This window comes from Ascaphus truei, chromosome 5, assembly GCF_040206685.1.
Source record: "Ascaphus truei isolate aAscTru1 chromosome 5, aAscTru1.hap1, whole genome shotgun sequence".
Classification (NCBI taxonomy): Eukaryota; Metazoa; Chordata; class Amphibia; order Anura; family Ascaphidae; genus Ascaphus; species Ascaphus truei.
In genome coordinates, this window is record NC_134487.1 from 33,028,295 (window position 1) to 33,043,541 (window position 15,247).

At 40.9% G+C, this 15,247-nt stretch overlaps 1 protein-coding gene across 2 annotated transcripts in view; it reads left to right on the top strand.

Annotated features, from left to right (window-relative positions):
- LOC142494904 (cadherin-related family member 4-like) overlaps window positions 1–15,247 on the top strand; it is a 91,380-nt gene that overhangs the window by 38,439 nt on the left and 37,694 nt on the right. For both annotated transcript variants that reach the window (XM_075599583.1, XM_075599584.1), the window contains exons 14-15: window positions 2,756–2,915; window positions 8,091–8,196. In XM_075599583.1, the coding sequence (XP_075455698.1) occupies window positions 2,756–2,915; window positions 8,091–8,196 (266 nt within the window). The remainder of the gene's footprint in view (window positions 1–2,755; window positions 2,916–8,090; window positions 8,197–15,247) is intronic.

The window sequence follows — 15,247 nt, forward strand, 5'->3', positions numbered from 1 at the left end:
AACCGCATTGTCCCCTATATCAGCGCTGATCATAGGTATATCAGCACTGATATGCTCGAGGTTATGCCTAGCTAGTAAGTGGGCTGGTAGATGGCCCCTCGGGGCATGAGGATCCCGCAGTAAGATAAAACATGCACGATCCAATTGTCAATAAACACCGGGGGTAGCTGTTTGTACAATAGCGTGGAGCAATTTCCATACAAGGCTATATTAAAAATGAAAGCTTCCCACGTGTGCAGGAGGTAGGCCATCTACCAGCCCACTTACTAGCTAGGCATGCCCTCGAGCATATCAGCGCTGATATACCTATGATCAGCACTGATATAGGGGACAATGCGGTTAGAAGTTAGACCAGTTTTCTGTCTGCCTGTTGTATGGTGTATACACGTTGTCTATTGAGTGGGGGTGGGGTGGACTACAGGTCTACGTGACCTAGCCTCAATATACTTACCTCCCACTGGCAACATATGCTAATCAGCTGTGAGCATTGGCAAGTTTAGTGCACATACACGGCGTCTTTCGGCTGTCTCCTTAGCAGTATCTCAGTGACCTGAGTCGTGAGTTTACTTATTCCAGCTTCCCTTACTGTCTGGATTTGACTATTGCCTTAGAGTGAACACTCAGACTACGGGTACTGCAGGAGTGTCTTAACCCTCGTAACGCTGTGGTGGTTATGCAATGCTACACCCACTTGCGCACCCTTGCATCCCGCTAATCAAGGGTTAACTATCTGCGTGTGCTGGGGGACTGCATTAACCACACACACCGCACTTACCTGAGGTAAAAGAACCGTTTGCAACAGCTGTTATAGATAGATCACGAGGACACAGTCTCCGACAGGAGTGTATATGTGTCTCTACCAGTACAAGCGTTGCACGTATATGCCGCCTTTAGAATCACTCCTGTACGTTCTCACATTATCTGCGCATGGTGCTTACAGACTATCTACAATACACCATCTGCTATAAAGGTATTATAGTGGCTCTATTTAGTGCCTTACTTATGCCAAACAATCTCACACCAAACCTCTCAGTATCTATACCTTACCTGTCTGCCCGTATTTCCTTTAGTGAGGGCTGTATAGGTCACTATCTTGAGGTTTTTTGGTTAGCCCAAACACCAACACAAACACAATACAGGGAGTCACTCTACTGGTTTGACTACCGCATATCATGCTAGAGTGTGTTAATGTACACACTATATAAAGTTTGCCTATACAGCGCGTTACAACATACGCCCTGATACATCAACATTTAGACACACTTTTCCAAGTGGGTTCACAACGGCCCCTCTACCTATATCTTTAGGCAGCTATTAGCATAGCACTAGATCCCGAATATCTATTAGGGATCTCCATATGTACATCTACCCACCTAGCCATAGCTGGGTTACTAATGATACAGTCACATGCGGTTGACTTACTATTTAATTGTATTTTAACTCCCTTTTTTTTATTCATTGCTAATTAATAAAGTTTTTTAACCTTACAATTACACATGTATTGGTGATAGAGTGCTTGAAGACTGGGTTCCTTTTTCTTCTGTGTATACTTACGTTCCCACCCAGTCAGCACCTCACTCTGGTTCATTAAAACTATAGCTGTGCGGGTTTTTTCTTTACGTGTAGCAAGGGACTTACCTGTAATTAAAAATGCCTTGGGGAAGGGCGCAGGGCTTCTGTAACCGCCGCCTCCCCCCTAGTAAATCTTGCGTCCCACAGTTTGCACACCCTTGTGTTAGAGTAAGGAGGCCATGAAAGCAAAGAGAACAAGCAACAAAACAAAAATTCATAGAAATAAGACATCGGTTGGTATCATGTTGACTTACTTCTATCAATAAAAATCTAAGTATCTTTGTCAAACATTAAAACCTTAAATTTTTCTTTGTGATTAAGAAAATTGATATATAAACAGAGAAAGAAAAGAGGCACTCAAATGTACTTTATGTAGGAGAAAGATTTTTAATACTGTACAGTGCATATAAAAGTACTGTACTGTTTAAATCAGGAAATAAAAACTGCAACATTACAGGTTGCATTATTCCTCATTTTGATCTAATCCTCTATATTTATACACTGTTTCCCTACATTTCTATATCATCAAATGTAAGTAGTTTGTAGTTTCACTGCAGAAAATAATACGCCTATCATTATAAAAAAAAACTCTCTTACTAGCTAAATATGAGAGGAATTTAAATTACCTGAACCTGTGTGCCTTGTGTTTGGGTTCCAATTAACTTTACCTCTGTGAATGAAAACGTATGAGATTTTACAGTATATACAATATTGTAAGAGTGGACACTTTAACTCAGGTTTTCGTATTGTCTGTATAAAAGAATTGTGATTTGTTTTGGATGCGGTTTTGGTTCTATAAAAATCTGTGTTTTGTTTTTTGTTCTTGTTTTGCTAAAACTTGATTTGTCAGATTTTAGTTTAGAGTTTTCTTTACATTATTTGGTGAAAATCCCAATCACGCATGGAAATTGGTAAAATAGTATAACAAAGCATAAGAACTGTTTCAGATAAGGCTAAAATCATAAAAACAATTGGAAAACTAAAATAATACAACTGGAAAAAATTGAAAAAGATACGGCGAGAAACACCTGAAGTTTTTGACTGCACTGTAGAGATGGGCTCTGGATCTGTTGTTCTAGCTCTGGACCTAAATAATTTTTGAGTTTTGTTTTTAAAAATCATAAGGGTTTTGTTTTTGACATTGTGTATGTCTTAATTCATTTTACTGTCAATGTTCCCATAGGGTGGAAGTTGCTGAAACAATTGCTATCGGCACACTTCTGTTGCCACTTGAGTGTTGGGATAAAGACTTAGCAAACCCTAATAATGTCCTCAAATATAAAATGAATATTCTTGATCGCTTTTCAGCTGATAAATTTACGCTTACTGACAACAAGGTTACTGTGAGTATATTGATAATACCTGTTATACACTCAGATAGCAATGTAGTCAGTCCCTAGTCAATCATCTAGATCAGGGGTGCACAAACTTTTTCTCCTGTGCCCTCCTAACTGCTCCCCCCTGCCCGCACTTCACCCCTCTTACCTTGTCTATGGCGTCAAATTACGCAGCAGGGTCATTTGATGTTGCATTGCCATGGTAACACCGCTGCATAATTTTACACTATGTTGCAGTGGCGACGCGCCGTCAGAGACAAGGTAAGAGAGTCCTTGCACGGTCCCCCGACATTTTATGTAAATGCTTTGGGGAAAAGTGTGGGGCCTCTGTTAGCACTGCCCCCCCCCCTGAAAATCTCAAGCCCCCCAGTTTGCGCACCCCTGTTCTAGATTAGAAACTTAATTGGGCAGTGATCTCCTTCCTATTGTATCAGTTTGCTTTGACATAAATTGTACTCTTTGTCATAGAATTGGCCTCATTCTCACATTCTCCTGCTCTGTGGAAAAATGTTGGCCCCATACAATTACCTATATTCTATATCACCTATCTGGCTGTTTTATTCCAACTTTCCCATTGACTTTATTGAGTAGAATAGGGTCTGATCAGTCACTTGGGGCAGATATAGAATAAGACCCTACATCCTAAATGGTTAATTGAATGGGATCTATTATATATTATATATATTTACTCAGAAATGTAAATACAATTAACTTTTTCACATTATGAACAAACAATTAGGATATTGATAAGGAGTCATTAAATGTAACAATTGTTTATAGATGTACCATCAAAAAATGAACTTACAGTACTGACACATAAATCCAAGGGGAAAATAGTTACTGTACATACTGTACTTTAAAACACCCAAAGCTTCTTATATTTAGAGGCTAAACAATCAAAAACATTAAGACCTTCAGATTGCCATTTCTGATCAGTGGAGTCAATACATTCACAAGTGTATCCACATGTCTACATAGGTTCATTACATTTGGTAAGATTGTGTTATGTACACCCAGAAAAACTGCAATATACTGTAAAACAAGGAAAGAAAATCCATGAGTGTTTAGAGTTGCTTATTATTTTTTTACACTATAATCGGTATAGCATTTAAATTGTAAGCTAATATTATAAGTTATATGAGGCACATTTGATAAAGGATTTCCTTGGTACTATTTATTAACAAATATATTGTAATATCCAATGCCTTTGGTCACACTGTACTAGGAATTGCAATGGATGTGTTTACAAATACAAACTGTATATAATTATAACTGATGTTTATGTGTGTAGTATCTTTGTGACCCTTTTATCAATCTGTCCGTACATTACTAATTGTATTTATTTCTGGCAGAATACATTTTTAATAAACTTGTGATTGGTGTTTTCTCTACAGTCCATGACACAGACATTGATACACCAAATTAACTTATTTGTTCTAGCTAATTCCCTTGTTCCCCATGCTCACAATAATGTGATGATACGGTATAAGCATTCTTTAAGACAACACACGGCGCTTGATTACATTGGGCTCAATTCACCAATGGTCAAAAAACGAAAAAAGAATTGCTGCCAATTTTACTTACTTTTGTAAAAACACCTGGTGTTTTCTCTACGCTAGTCACGATCACTGATTACATCTTTTTACGACCTGTGTTCCCTTTAGGTGTCCAGAGAGTGCACATAATTGGGTATTTTAGTTTCCCTCTGTCTGTGGAGAGAAACGTATTTTTTTCTTTGGTCTTGCAATATTATTTATGAACCTATTCAGTAAAGTCGTAATGAATGCCGCATTAATGCAGTGATAACGCAAGGGACTTTTTACAGTAGTGACATGTCAACGTTATTTTTTGAAGATGCTTATGCAAATGAGCATGCAAGGGAGCAGTTCGTGCCACATTACTTATTCACATGTTCACTAAACTCCTGGTGATATCAAACTACTGACAAAAAACATATGACCAATTTTTATCATCTACCCGATCCTGGAGTTGGCCTACCTTGCCTATGTAACAGTATACTGGCCACTATATACATAAGATAGATGACTATGCAACGGAGAACAGATGATACAATAAAATGAAAAATGTGGAACATATTAATATATTAATCCCTTAGACGGGTCACCTCATCACAAGTTGGGCACTTGTGATTCTAAAAGCTTAATATTTTCACATACAAATCATATAGTTTTTGTATTTTATTTGTAGGTTTACACGTATGTTTTACGTTGCCTTGGGTACCTGAAGTCATTCTTTTGAAAGCCATAAGTTGCTTCAGACACAAAGGGGTTACATTATTTTCCGCTGAAGGGTTTTGTAAAAGCTAATATATAATCAAATTGGTTAAATGCCCATTGTAATGTAGGAAATGAAAATATATGTTCCCTATAACATAAGCATTCTCACTCCATACCGGGGGGGGAATAAAGTGCCAAATAAGGCAAACAGGTACAAGAAGTGATTTAAATTATTATATTGTGCATAGAAAACATGACAGCCCCCAAAATGTTGGTCTTTTTCCTTGTGCCTTATTTTCTTCAATTATATAACTCTATGGTAGAAAAGTGTGATATCTGTAAACCACTTCACAACACTTTGCTAGTACTGATTAACGCTGCTTTTGAGTTATGGCTAATTTCTATCACTAGCATTATTTATTGAAGCATTAATACATTTTTCATGTATGCAAATGAGTTCCATATACTGTAGCAACCCATTTATGGCTAAATGTATGTATGTGTATATGTCTTTATTTATATACTGTAGCTCCATTAATGTACATAGCGCTTCACAGCAGTAATACACGTGACAATCATATAAATAACAAATAATACAAATAACAGATCATGGGAATAAGCGCTTCAGACATAAAAGTAACAATTAGGAAAAGGAGACCCTGCTCCGAAGAGCTTACAATCTAATTGGTAGGTAGGAAGAACGTACAGAGACAGTAGGAGGGAGTTCAGGTAAGTGCATCTGCAGGGGGCCAAACTTTATGTATCAGGTGTATAGAATTAGCCACGGAGCTACTCCTACACACCTTTTATATTGTGAATATTATTATCGCTTATTTGCAAAGCGCAGACATATTCTGCAGCGCGGTACAATGGGGGTACAGAATTATATATATTACATAGTCAGAATTGTATGCCATATAAAGACAAACAAGCACAGATACAAAAGGTAATGAGGGCCCTGCTCATGAAAGTTTAAAGTCTAGAACAGGCCTGCACAACACGCGGCCCGCCTGCACTCATTGTGCGGCCTATGGCAGCTTTCCCTGTCCTCCTTCCTCCCAAGCCTGCTTTCCCTCCCGCAAGCCTGCTTTCCCCCCCACGAACCCGCTTTCCCCCATGCGAGCCAGTTTTCACACTGCCCGGGAGCCAGCTCTCCCCCTCCTCCTCCCCCTTGAGCCTGCTCTCAGGACTGCATGCTCTATGTGTGTGGTACTTCATGTGCCTGCTGCTTGCGAGTGTGCTAGTCCTGCCTGCTCTGCATCCGTGATGTGAGGTGTAGGGGGAGAATAAGGTGAGGTGCGGGTGGGGGGGTGAGGGGAGGTGAGGTGCAGGGATGTGATGTGAGGTGCAGAGGGGGGAGGTGAGGTGCAGGGGGGGAGGTGGGGTACAGGGGGGAGAGGTGAGGCATGGGGGCGTGAGGTACAGGGGGGGTGAGGTACAGGGTGGAGGTGATTGTGTAGTGGAGTGATGTGAGGTGAGTTGCAGGGGTGTGATGTGATGTGAGGTGCAGGGGGAGAGTGATGTGAGGTGATGTGCAGGGGGAGGAGAGGTGCAGGGGGGAGGTGAGGTACAGGGGTGATGTGAGGTGTGGTGCAGGGGGGTGATGTGAGGTGCAGGGGGGTGATGGGAGGTGAGGTGCAGGGGGGTGGTGAGGTGCAGGGGGGTGAGATGCATGGGGGTGGGATATGTGTGGTCTGCAGGGGGGTATTGTGTGTTATGTGGAGGGGGAGTATTGTGTATGGGTGAGGGGGAGAGATGGGGGTGTGAGATAGAGGGTGAGTCTCGCAAAGGTTGATGAGGGGTGCAGGGGGAGATATGAGGATGAGGGGTTCTGGGGAATATATATGATGATGATGAGTGCTGGGAGAGATGAGGATGATGATGGGGTGCTGGGGGAGATATGAGGATGATGAGGGGTGCTGGGGCAGATATGAGGATGATGAGGGGTGCTGGGGCAGATATATTGGGATGATGAGGGGTGCTGGGAGAGATTGATGAGGGGTGCTGGAGGAGATGTGAGGATGATGATGATGGTGATGATGAGAGGTGCTAGAGGAGATATGATGATGATGATGATTTTACCCGTGCGGCCCGAATCTGTTTTCCTTGGAGCAGTTCGGCCCTTCTTGCTTTACAAGTTGTGCAGGCCTGGTCTAGAAGATGGCAATAATTAATAAAGTATCACTGCAATCCCATTTTTTTTAATAACACCAAATTCAAACAAAGCTATCTTGGCATTTATTGAATCTAGCCCATTAAATTCAAACAAAGCTATCTTGGCATTTATTGAATCTAGCCCATTCCGCTGGGGAAATGCTGCTTTTAACAATGCTAGAAATAGACTCTTAGCTGTCTTGATCTATAGTCTTGAGGTAGCAGTTAATGTTTACAAAAGGGTTTTTCATGGATTTTGAAGGCCTTTAAAATGTATACATTTTACTTCCTATATACAGTATGAGTATATTATCTCTGCACACTATAATCTCAATGTGATACCAAATGTGTTTAACTGGTTAACCTAACTCCATAGGATTAATTAATCTGAATTAGATACAAAATATGTTCCTACTGTATTTGTTTGAACTAATTTGCTCATACTTCTGGGAGGTTCATTATGTGTTTAAATAAATTTAGTTTTAGCTTGGAAATTAGGATATATGAATACCTATTTAAACAGTTGAATACATTTGATGGAAAAAAAACATTGTTACAGTATAAACTACATAACTGTGTTTGTTAATTTAGTAAACACTGTAGACATTAAAATTGATCTTATGTAGCACTGTAATGAGACCGTTTGTCACTTACCACAATTTAATAACGCTAAATGAGACCCTTACAACTTTTTAAAGACTCTTTTAAATAGTCCTCCTTATGTTCTAGTTTTAAAACAAATGCTATAACATCATACAGTACACGTCTGTTTTATTTGTATGCCAAGCAGATTGGACCCAAAGGTTTGGACTATGACAACTTGACATTTGCTGGAATGCAATTCAAACATACTCTGTCGGTGGAAGTTTCTGATGCCGGAACACCATCTCTGACAAGTAAGAGCTTGCCATTGCTTATCTCTCATTCTGTTCATTATATACTGTACTAATCATTGTACATCATTGTTATTTTAGAGACTCTTTATAAGGCGTGCACACATACAGTACATAGGATAATGACAGCCTGTTTTTCTTTGCCTTTAAAGAGGTTTCATTGAAGAATTAAATATTAAAAATTGCAAAATGAAAGGTTTGTGAAATTCGGGTTGCAGCCTTGAACTTTGCCAATTCGTTTTCTTTTAGTACAGGTTGGCTATAAATGCTATTTGGATAATTATACTGGTAGAAGGACGTGAAGGTGGATAACCAAGTAGCATTCTTGAGTCAGGTGAAAAATTAAAAAAAAACATAACTTTATAAATAATTTATAAAAATAATAATTTTGAAAGTGCCAACATATTCCGCAGCGTGGTACCAAACGGGAAACAGTGGTTACAGTACATAAAGAGAATAACATAGAAATAGGAACAAATACTGTACATTCAAAATGATACATTAGATACTGAAGGACCTGCTTCGTAGTGCTCACAATCTAGAGAGAATAAGAGGCACAGTTAAAGTAAGTGACCAGTATGCGAGTATTCCTCAGGATGAAGTTTGGGGGATGGGGATGTTAAGGGGTGTCAAATACGATTACAAAGAGGTAAGTTTCCAGGGAGCTTTTTAAATTCTTAAAGCCGGAAGAGAGTCTAATAGTGTTTGTACGGCATGTGATAGGTGTGGCAAATCTTGTAGGCAGGAGTGATAGGAGGTTACGAGACAGGACGAGAGGCATACTATAGGTCATGGGCAGAAAAGAAATGAACAATTAGGGTAGTATTTGGAGATGAGGGGTGAGTTGCAAGGAAGGTACTGTTTAAGCCCTTCTTGAGTGTAAAACCATTGAAGATAGTCTTTTCGATCTATTCCCAATTCCCTTCAGCCCGGAAATTTGATTGTGACTATGGATACGTACATACCTACAGATAGCCATTCTGTAGCTGTATCACATAAACAATTCCTCAGGTTCTATACAGTATAATGGGTGAACACTCCCAGTTTGTCTCTTCATTTCAAGCTGTCTCCTACTGTATGCCATTCTGGACGTATTTAGATGATAATATCAAGGCATATTCACTTCAAGAAGAACAAAAGCATACCAAAATAATAATTCCAAAGTTTCACAAGCATGAATGGTGCAAAAACTGAAACTAGAGTCATTTTATTCCTGCTCAGAGAATACATTTTCTAGGAGTATTCATCAATGCCATTGTTGTCAGAGCATTTCTTCCAACGTAGAAAGAGCATTGTAAAAGTAGCCAGAAAGCTCATAACAAATCTGTGCGCATTGACACATTACTCATCAATAGAAGTTGTCTTTAATTGTTGGTCTTGTGGAAAAATAATTCAAAAGATCTGTCTCAAATAATAAGGCCAAACAATCAGCACCTTGGTGGGAAAAGGTAGACTATCTGGCCTTTAAAATATCTGCAGTGGGTAATTGTTACAAGTCTGCAATGATGATTAATTGGAAGATCTATTTCACAAAGGTGTTTGGGCCCCAGAATCTCAGGTTGCCACATTGATATGTGTTACAATGCTTCCACTGCAGCCAGGGATACTTGGTAATGACATGCAAATGAGCACACCGTGTAAAGTTTAATACAGAATTTGGAAAAAAGTTTCCGGTTTGGTATAATTACAAACAAAGAGAACCAGCTCCAGTGTCATCAACTTCAGTCATTCTGAAGTTCGTACATATAGTATTGGCTTTGAGTTGGGGTTATTTTTATTATCCTTAAAAGTTACAGTTGTACTTCCAGGGTCCTCTTTAAAGAACATATAGTTAATCATGATTTAATTATCTGGTTATTGCAAGCAGTCAAGAAAGAAAAACCTCAGATTAAGCCATTTGTTACATCCTAGGATGTTTAATTTGGTCCTCGATGCACTGATGGATGAGCCGTTTGAGCCTATTTCTGAAAACAACCTGAGATGTTTGGCACTTAAAATTGTCTTCCTTGTAGCTGTCACATTAGCAAGGAGAGTAGGGGAAAGAATGCATTGTCATGGGAGGAGTGTTTCACAAGAATAAATCAGAATAAAGTAGTGCTTAAAACAGATGCTGGCTTCCTTCCGAAAGTACACTACTGTAGTTTCACGATTTTACCTGAAGCAGAATAGCATACAGTATATTACTATCATTTTGTCTAAGATCTACAAGATTGGTAGCTATATCACAGGTGAGAAAGCTCAGGCGAAAGTGGAAAAACTTTGTAAAGGTGCAGAATAGTCTTCTCTTCATACATTCTCCAGATTCGGTAGTGTGAACTTTCAGGCCTCAGCAGAGGCAACGTGTTACAAGCCATGCAGAAGTTCAGAAAGAAAAAAGAGGACGAGATGTGTATATTTTGTGGCAGAATGCTCTCGCAGTAGGGTCAGGAAGAGTCCACATGGTACATTTAAGACTTTAATAAACCCTTTGGTTTATTTAACCATATCCAAAACACAGTAATGTAGGTACACTGTCCCATCAAGGCAAAACAAATCATAAAAACAAAACCTACTCCACAGTAGGGAGGCTAACTAGATAGCAATGTCCCTGACTGTCCAAAGCTAACTTCCTAACTTCCAGTGCTAACCATTACATTGTATAACTAGAAGTTATGCGATATACTTTCTTGAAGTACTTTCACAACTTTCTTACTTTCTGCTCCTCCAGTGCTTGCTCTTGTTTCTGTACTTTCTCTTGTTCCCTGCATGGGACTCCAGGAGTAAAATAGGACCTCAATAGCCTTAACAGCAAGGAATGCAAGGATTGTTGGGGTCACGGGCAGGGTTCATTGGCAGGTGGCAGCAAGGATCATCAGGGTCCAGGCAGGGATCGGTGGAAGGCGGCAAGCTGGATTGTCAGGGTCCAGGCAGGGGTCAGCAGCAGGAAGGCAGAAACAGGGTAGGGAAGCAGAAACAGGGCAGGTGAGCAGGAAATAGACGGGGGCAAGTTAGTTCAATAGCAAGGACCTTTAGTGATGTAACCAGTACTTCACATGAACAAAAAAGGAACAGATCATGGGCAGAGGCAGAAGGAGTCTGGACACAAACAAAGCAAAGACAAGGAGATGCAGGAAATAGGAAACTATAAAGCAGACAGAGACAGACGACAGGAGCACCCAAGAGGTAACAGAGGAAAACCCAGAGCAGACAGAAAACAGCAGCACACTCGGTGGACAGACAAAGGAACTGGGAGAGAGGGAGACATAGGAAAATATGACAGGGCTATTCCTGACACTCCCTCTCATACTAAGTCACCTGGCCTATAAGCTCCTCCTCATCGATGCTCTGGTGATGCTCAGCATGACCTTCAGCTCCTAATGCTGCTCTACGGTACACACTGGGTACTCAGATGCTCCTTCAGCACGTGTACTTTGATAGCACAGATGAGGAGCATAAAGAAATGCTCTAGTACCAGCCTAGTAATATAATCAAATCCAGTACTTTCTCAATGTGACATCATCGCGCTGATGGTGCCCTGTTCCAATTGGCTGGAGAGACTGCTTGGTTGTCTATTGGTCCATTCAGTTGCAATGACATAGCGGGGTTTAGATGCGCTGGTGCAGGATCTCCCGGTCACATCAACGCTTCCCTGTTGTCAGGGTAACCTGTGTAAACACACAGCAGGAGTGTGATCCGAGGCGGCCTTCTAAGGGACCCACACACAGGAAAGCAATCTCTTCCTGGTGATCCCTCCATCGTAATAAGCAAGATCCACATAAGGCAGCAATGGCTATTTGTAAAAGAATGCAGAAAGAACAGGTTAAAGGCAACAGTACACAATGTAGATATAAATAGCCTAATCAAAGTTAGAACAAACATACTGGTCTGATATAAGTCTATTGAAAACCCAAAACGGAATGTTCCTACAAAATGGATATGACAATATCAATAATATTCTAAAAAGTGTAAAAATGCAATATGTCTGGTGGCAATACTGTATATCATGGAATGTGAAAGAACAGCAACTAGAGGGACAGGCAGAGGTAAGGGGGGCCAAAGTGCCAAAGGACTGATCACAACACTTGACGATGAAAATGACAGTGCCGGTAAGGGACACACACTTCAAATGGGGGCAACCAAGTCATGGTGAGCAGATCTATGGATCGTAAACAGGATATATTACTGTATGAAACTGGACAACGGCGAAAGGACCAAACTGTACACAGAAGGAACTGACACACTGGAATCTAGTATAGGATTAAAAATAGCAGCTCAGATTTATTTCCTTGTTTATATCTTCAGGTGTCATAGTCCCCAAGCGCCATATCCACTGTGTCTCTTTTTGAAGTAATAGTTTATTCACATTACCCCCATGTCCTACTATAATCCCTATGCTCACACACATTTTTAACTCCTCCCTCTGCTCTGGAACCTTTCCATCCTCCTTCAAACATGCAACAGTCATACCATTACTCAAAACCAGCAAGCTTGACCCTACCTGTCTTTTTAACTATCGACCTGTCTCTCTCCTGCCTTTTGCCTCTAAACTCCTTGAACGTCTTGTATTCTCTCGCTTGCTCCATTTTCTCAACACCTATTCCCTACTAGACCCTCTACAATCTGGCTTCCGCACTGCTCACTCCACGGAAACAGCCCTCACTAAAATAACTGACGACCTCCATGCTGCCAAAGACAGAGGTCATTACACTCTGCTCATATTACTCGACCTCTCTGCAGCATTTGACACCGTGTACCACCCTCTTCTCCTTCACATTCTCCATACGCTTGGTATTCGGAACAAAGCTCTATCCTGGATCTCATCCTACCTCTCCCATCGTACTTTCAGTGTCTCTTCTGCTAACACCTCCTCCTCCTCTATTGATCTCTCTGTTGGGGTACCCAGGGCTCTGTCCTGGGACCTCTTCTCTTTTCTCTGTACACACTCTCTCTAGGTGACCTAATAACATCTTTTGGGTTTAAATATCACCTCTATGCTGATGACACACAAATATACTTTTCAACATCCGACCTTACACCTGCTGTACAAACCAAAGTTTCTGAATGTCTCTCTGCTACTAAATATCACCTCTATGCTGATGACACACAAATATACTTTTCAACATCCGACCTTACACCTGCTGTACAAACCAAAGTTTCTGAATGTCTCTCTGCTACAGTATATCATCCTGGGTGGCCCTCCGCCGCCATAAACTCAACATGGCTAAAACAGAGCTCCTCATACTTCCTCCCAAACCTGGCCCTACTACCTCCTTCCACATTACTGTTGGAACTACGATCATTCACCCAGTAGCCCAAGCACACTCCTAAGGGTCACACTCGACTCCTCTCTCACATTCGCCCCTCAGATTCAAAACATTTCTAAAACCTGTTGCTTTTTTCTCCGCAATATAACAAAGATACGCCCTTTCCTCTGTTGCTCGACTGCTGACTCAGGCCCTCATTCTCTTCCGTCTTGACTACTGTAACCTCCTGCTGTCCTGCCTTCCTGCCTCTCACCTGTCTCCCCTACAATCTATCCTAAACGCTGCTGCCAGAGTCACGCAACTCTTTGCTAGATCTGTCTCAGCATCTCCCCTCATGAAATCCCTCTCCTGGCTTCCGATCAAATCCCGCATCTCACACTCCATTCTTCTCCTCACTTTTAAAGCTTTACACTCTTCTGCCCCTCCTTACATCTCAGCCCTAATTTCTCGTTATGCACCATCCAGACTCTTGCGTTCTTCTCAAGGATGTCTTCTTTCTACCCCCTTTATATCTAAAGCCCTCTCCCGGCTTAAACCTTTTTCATCGACTGCCCCACACCTCTGGAAGGCCCTTCCCCTCAGTACCCGACTAGCATCCTCTCTATCCACCTTTAAGACGCAACTTAAGACACACTTGCTTAAAGAAGCATATGAATAGCACTGTGGATATTCTGAACACATGATACATAAAGCTTGGCCCCCTGCAGACGCACTTACCAGAACTCCCTCCTACTGTCTCTGTACGTTCTCCCTACCTACCAATTAGACTGTAAGCTCCTCGGTCAGGGACTCCTCTTCCTTAATGTTACTTTTATGTCTAACTGAAAAACAAGGAAAAGAATCCCAAGGGGATTTCTGGATATGAGCACTATTGTAAGTGATCCAGACAAAAGGCTGAGTAGCAATAGTCTGGTGGACAAGGTGATATGGATATGTATCTGCTCAGGTAAATAAACACAGTCCCACCAACAAGTCTTTAGTGTTAAGACTTGTGGATGGGACTGTGTTTGTTTATTTACCTGAGCAGATACTTGTCCACCAGACTATTACTACTCAGCCTTTTGTCTGGATCACTTACAATAGTGCTCATATCCAGAAATAGGTTGATAGCCAGTGCCCCGTAAATAGCTGTGACAAACATGCGCCTTTCCCGTTAGGTTTTAATTAGTAGTTTGCTTTGATATCATTAAAATTTATTTATTTTTGAGTTCCTTATAAGTGAGTGCATCCCCTTGGGATTCTTTTCCTTGTTTTCCAGTTTACCCTTTGTCCCTGATAGCACCACTCCAGTCTCTACTCTCATATGCCACTGACTGAGCGGGGTTTATTCCACCTCTCTCCCCTTTCCCCCCAGTTATTATACTTTTATGTCTAAAGCACTTATTCCCATGATCTGTTATTTATATTATCTGTTATTTATTTGATTACCATGTGTATTACTACTGTGAAGCGCTATGTACATTAATGGCGCTATATAAATAAAGACATACATACAATACAATACAATGTCTGCTCTTATACACACCATCGATCATATGAAATCGGAGTTGACTAGGATTGTGACCAGCTTGTGTGAAGTGGTGTGCCACAGGTGCCTCTTGATCACATCGCTGGATCGCTGCCTAGTGCTGTCGGATTCTGTCCTTCACACATTGGGTGGTTTTCCCCACATAACCTAATCCGCACGGACATTTAATAAAGTAAATGACATTCCTTGATAGGCAGGTAAAAAAAAACTATGGCTATTGAAAGATTGTCCTGTACGTGGATGAGTAAATGTATTGCCTTCCTGGAGGCTATCTCACTGACTG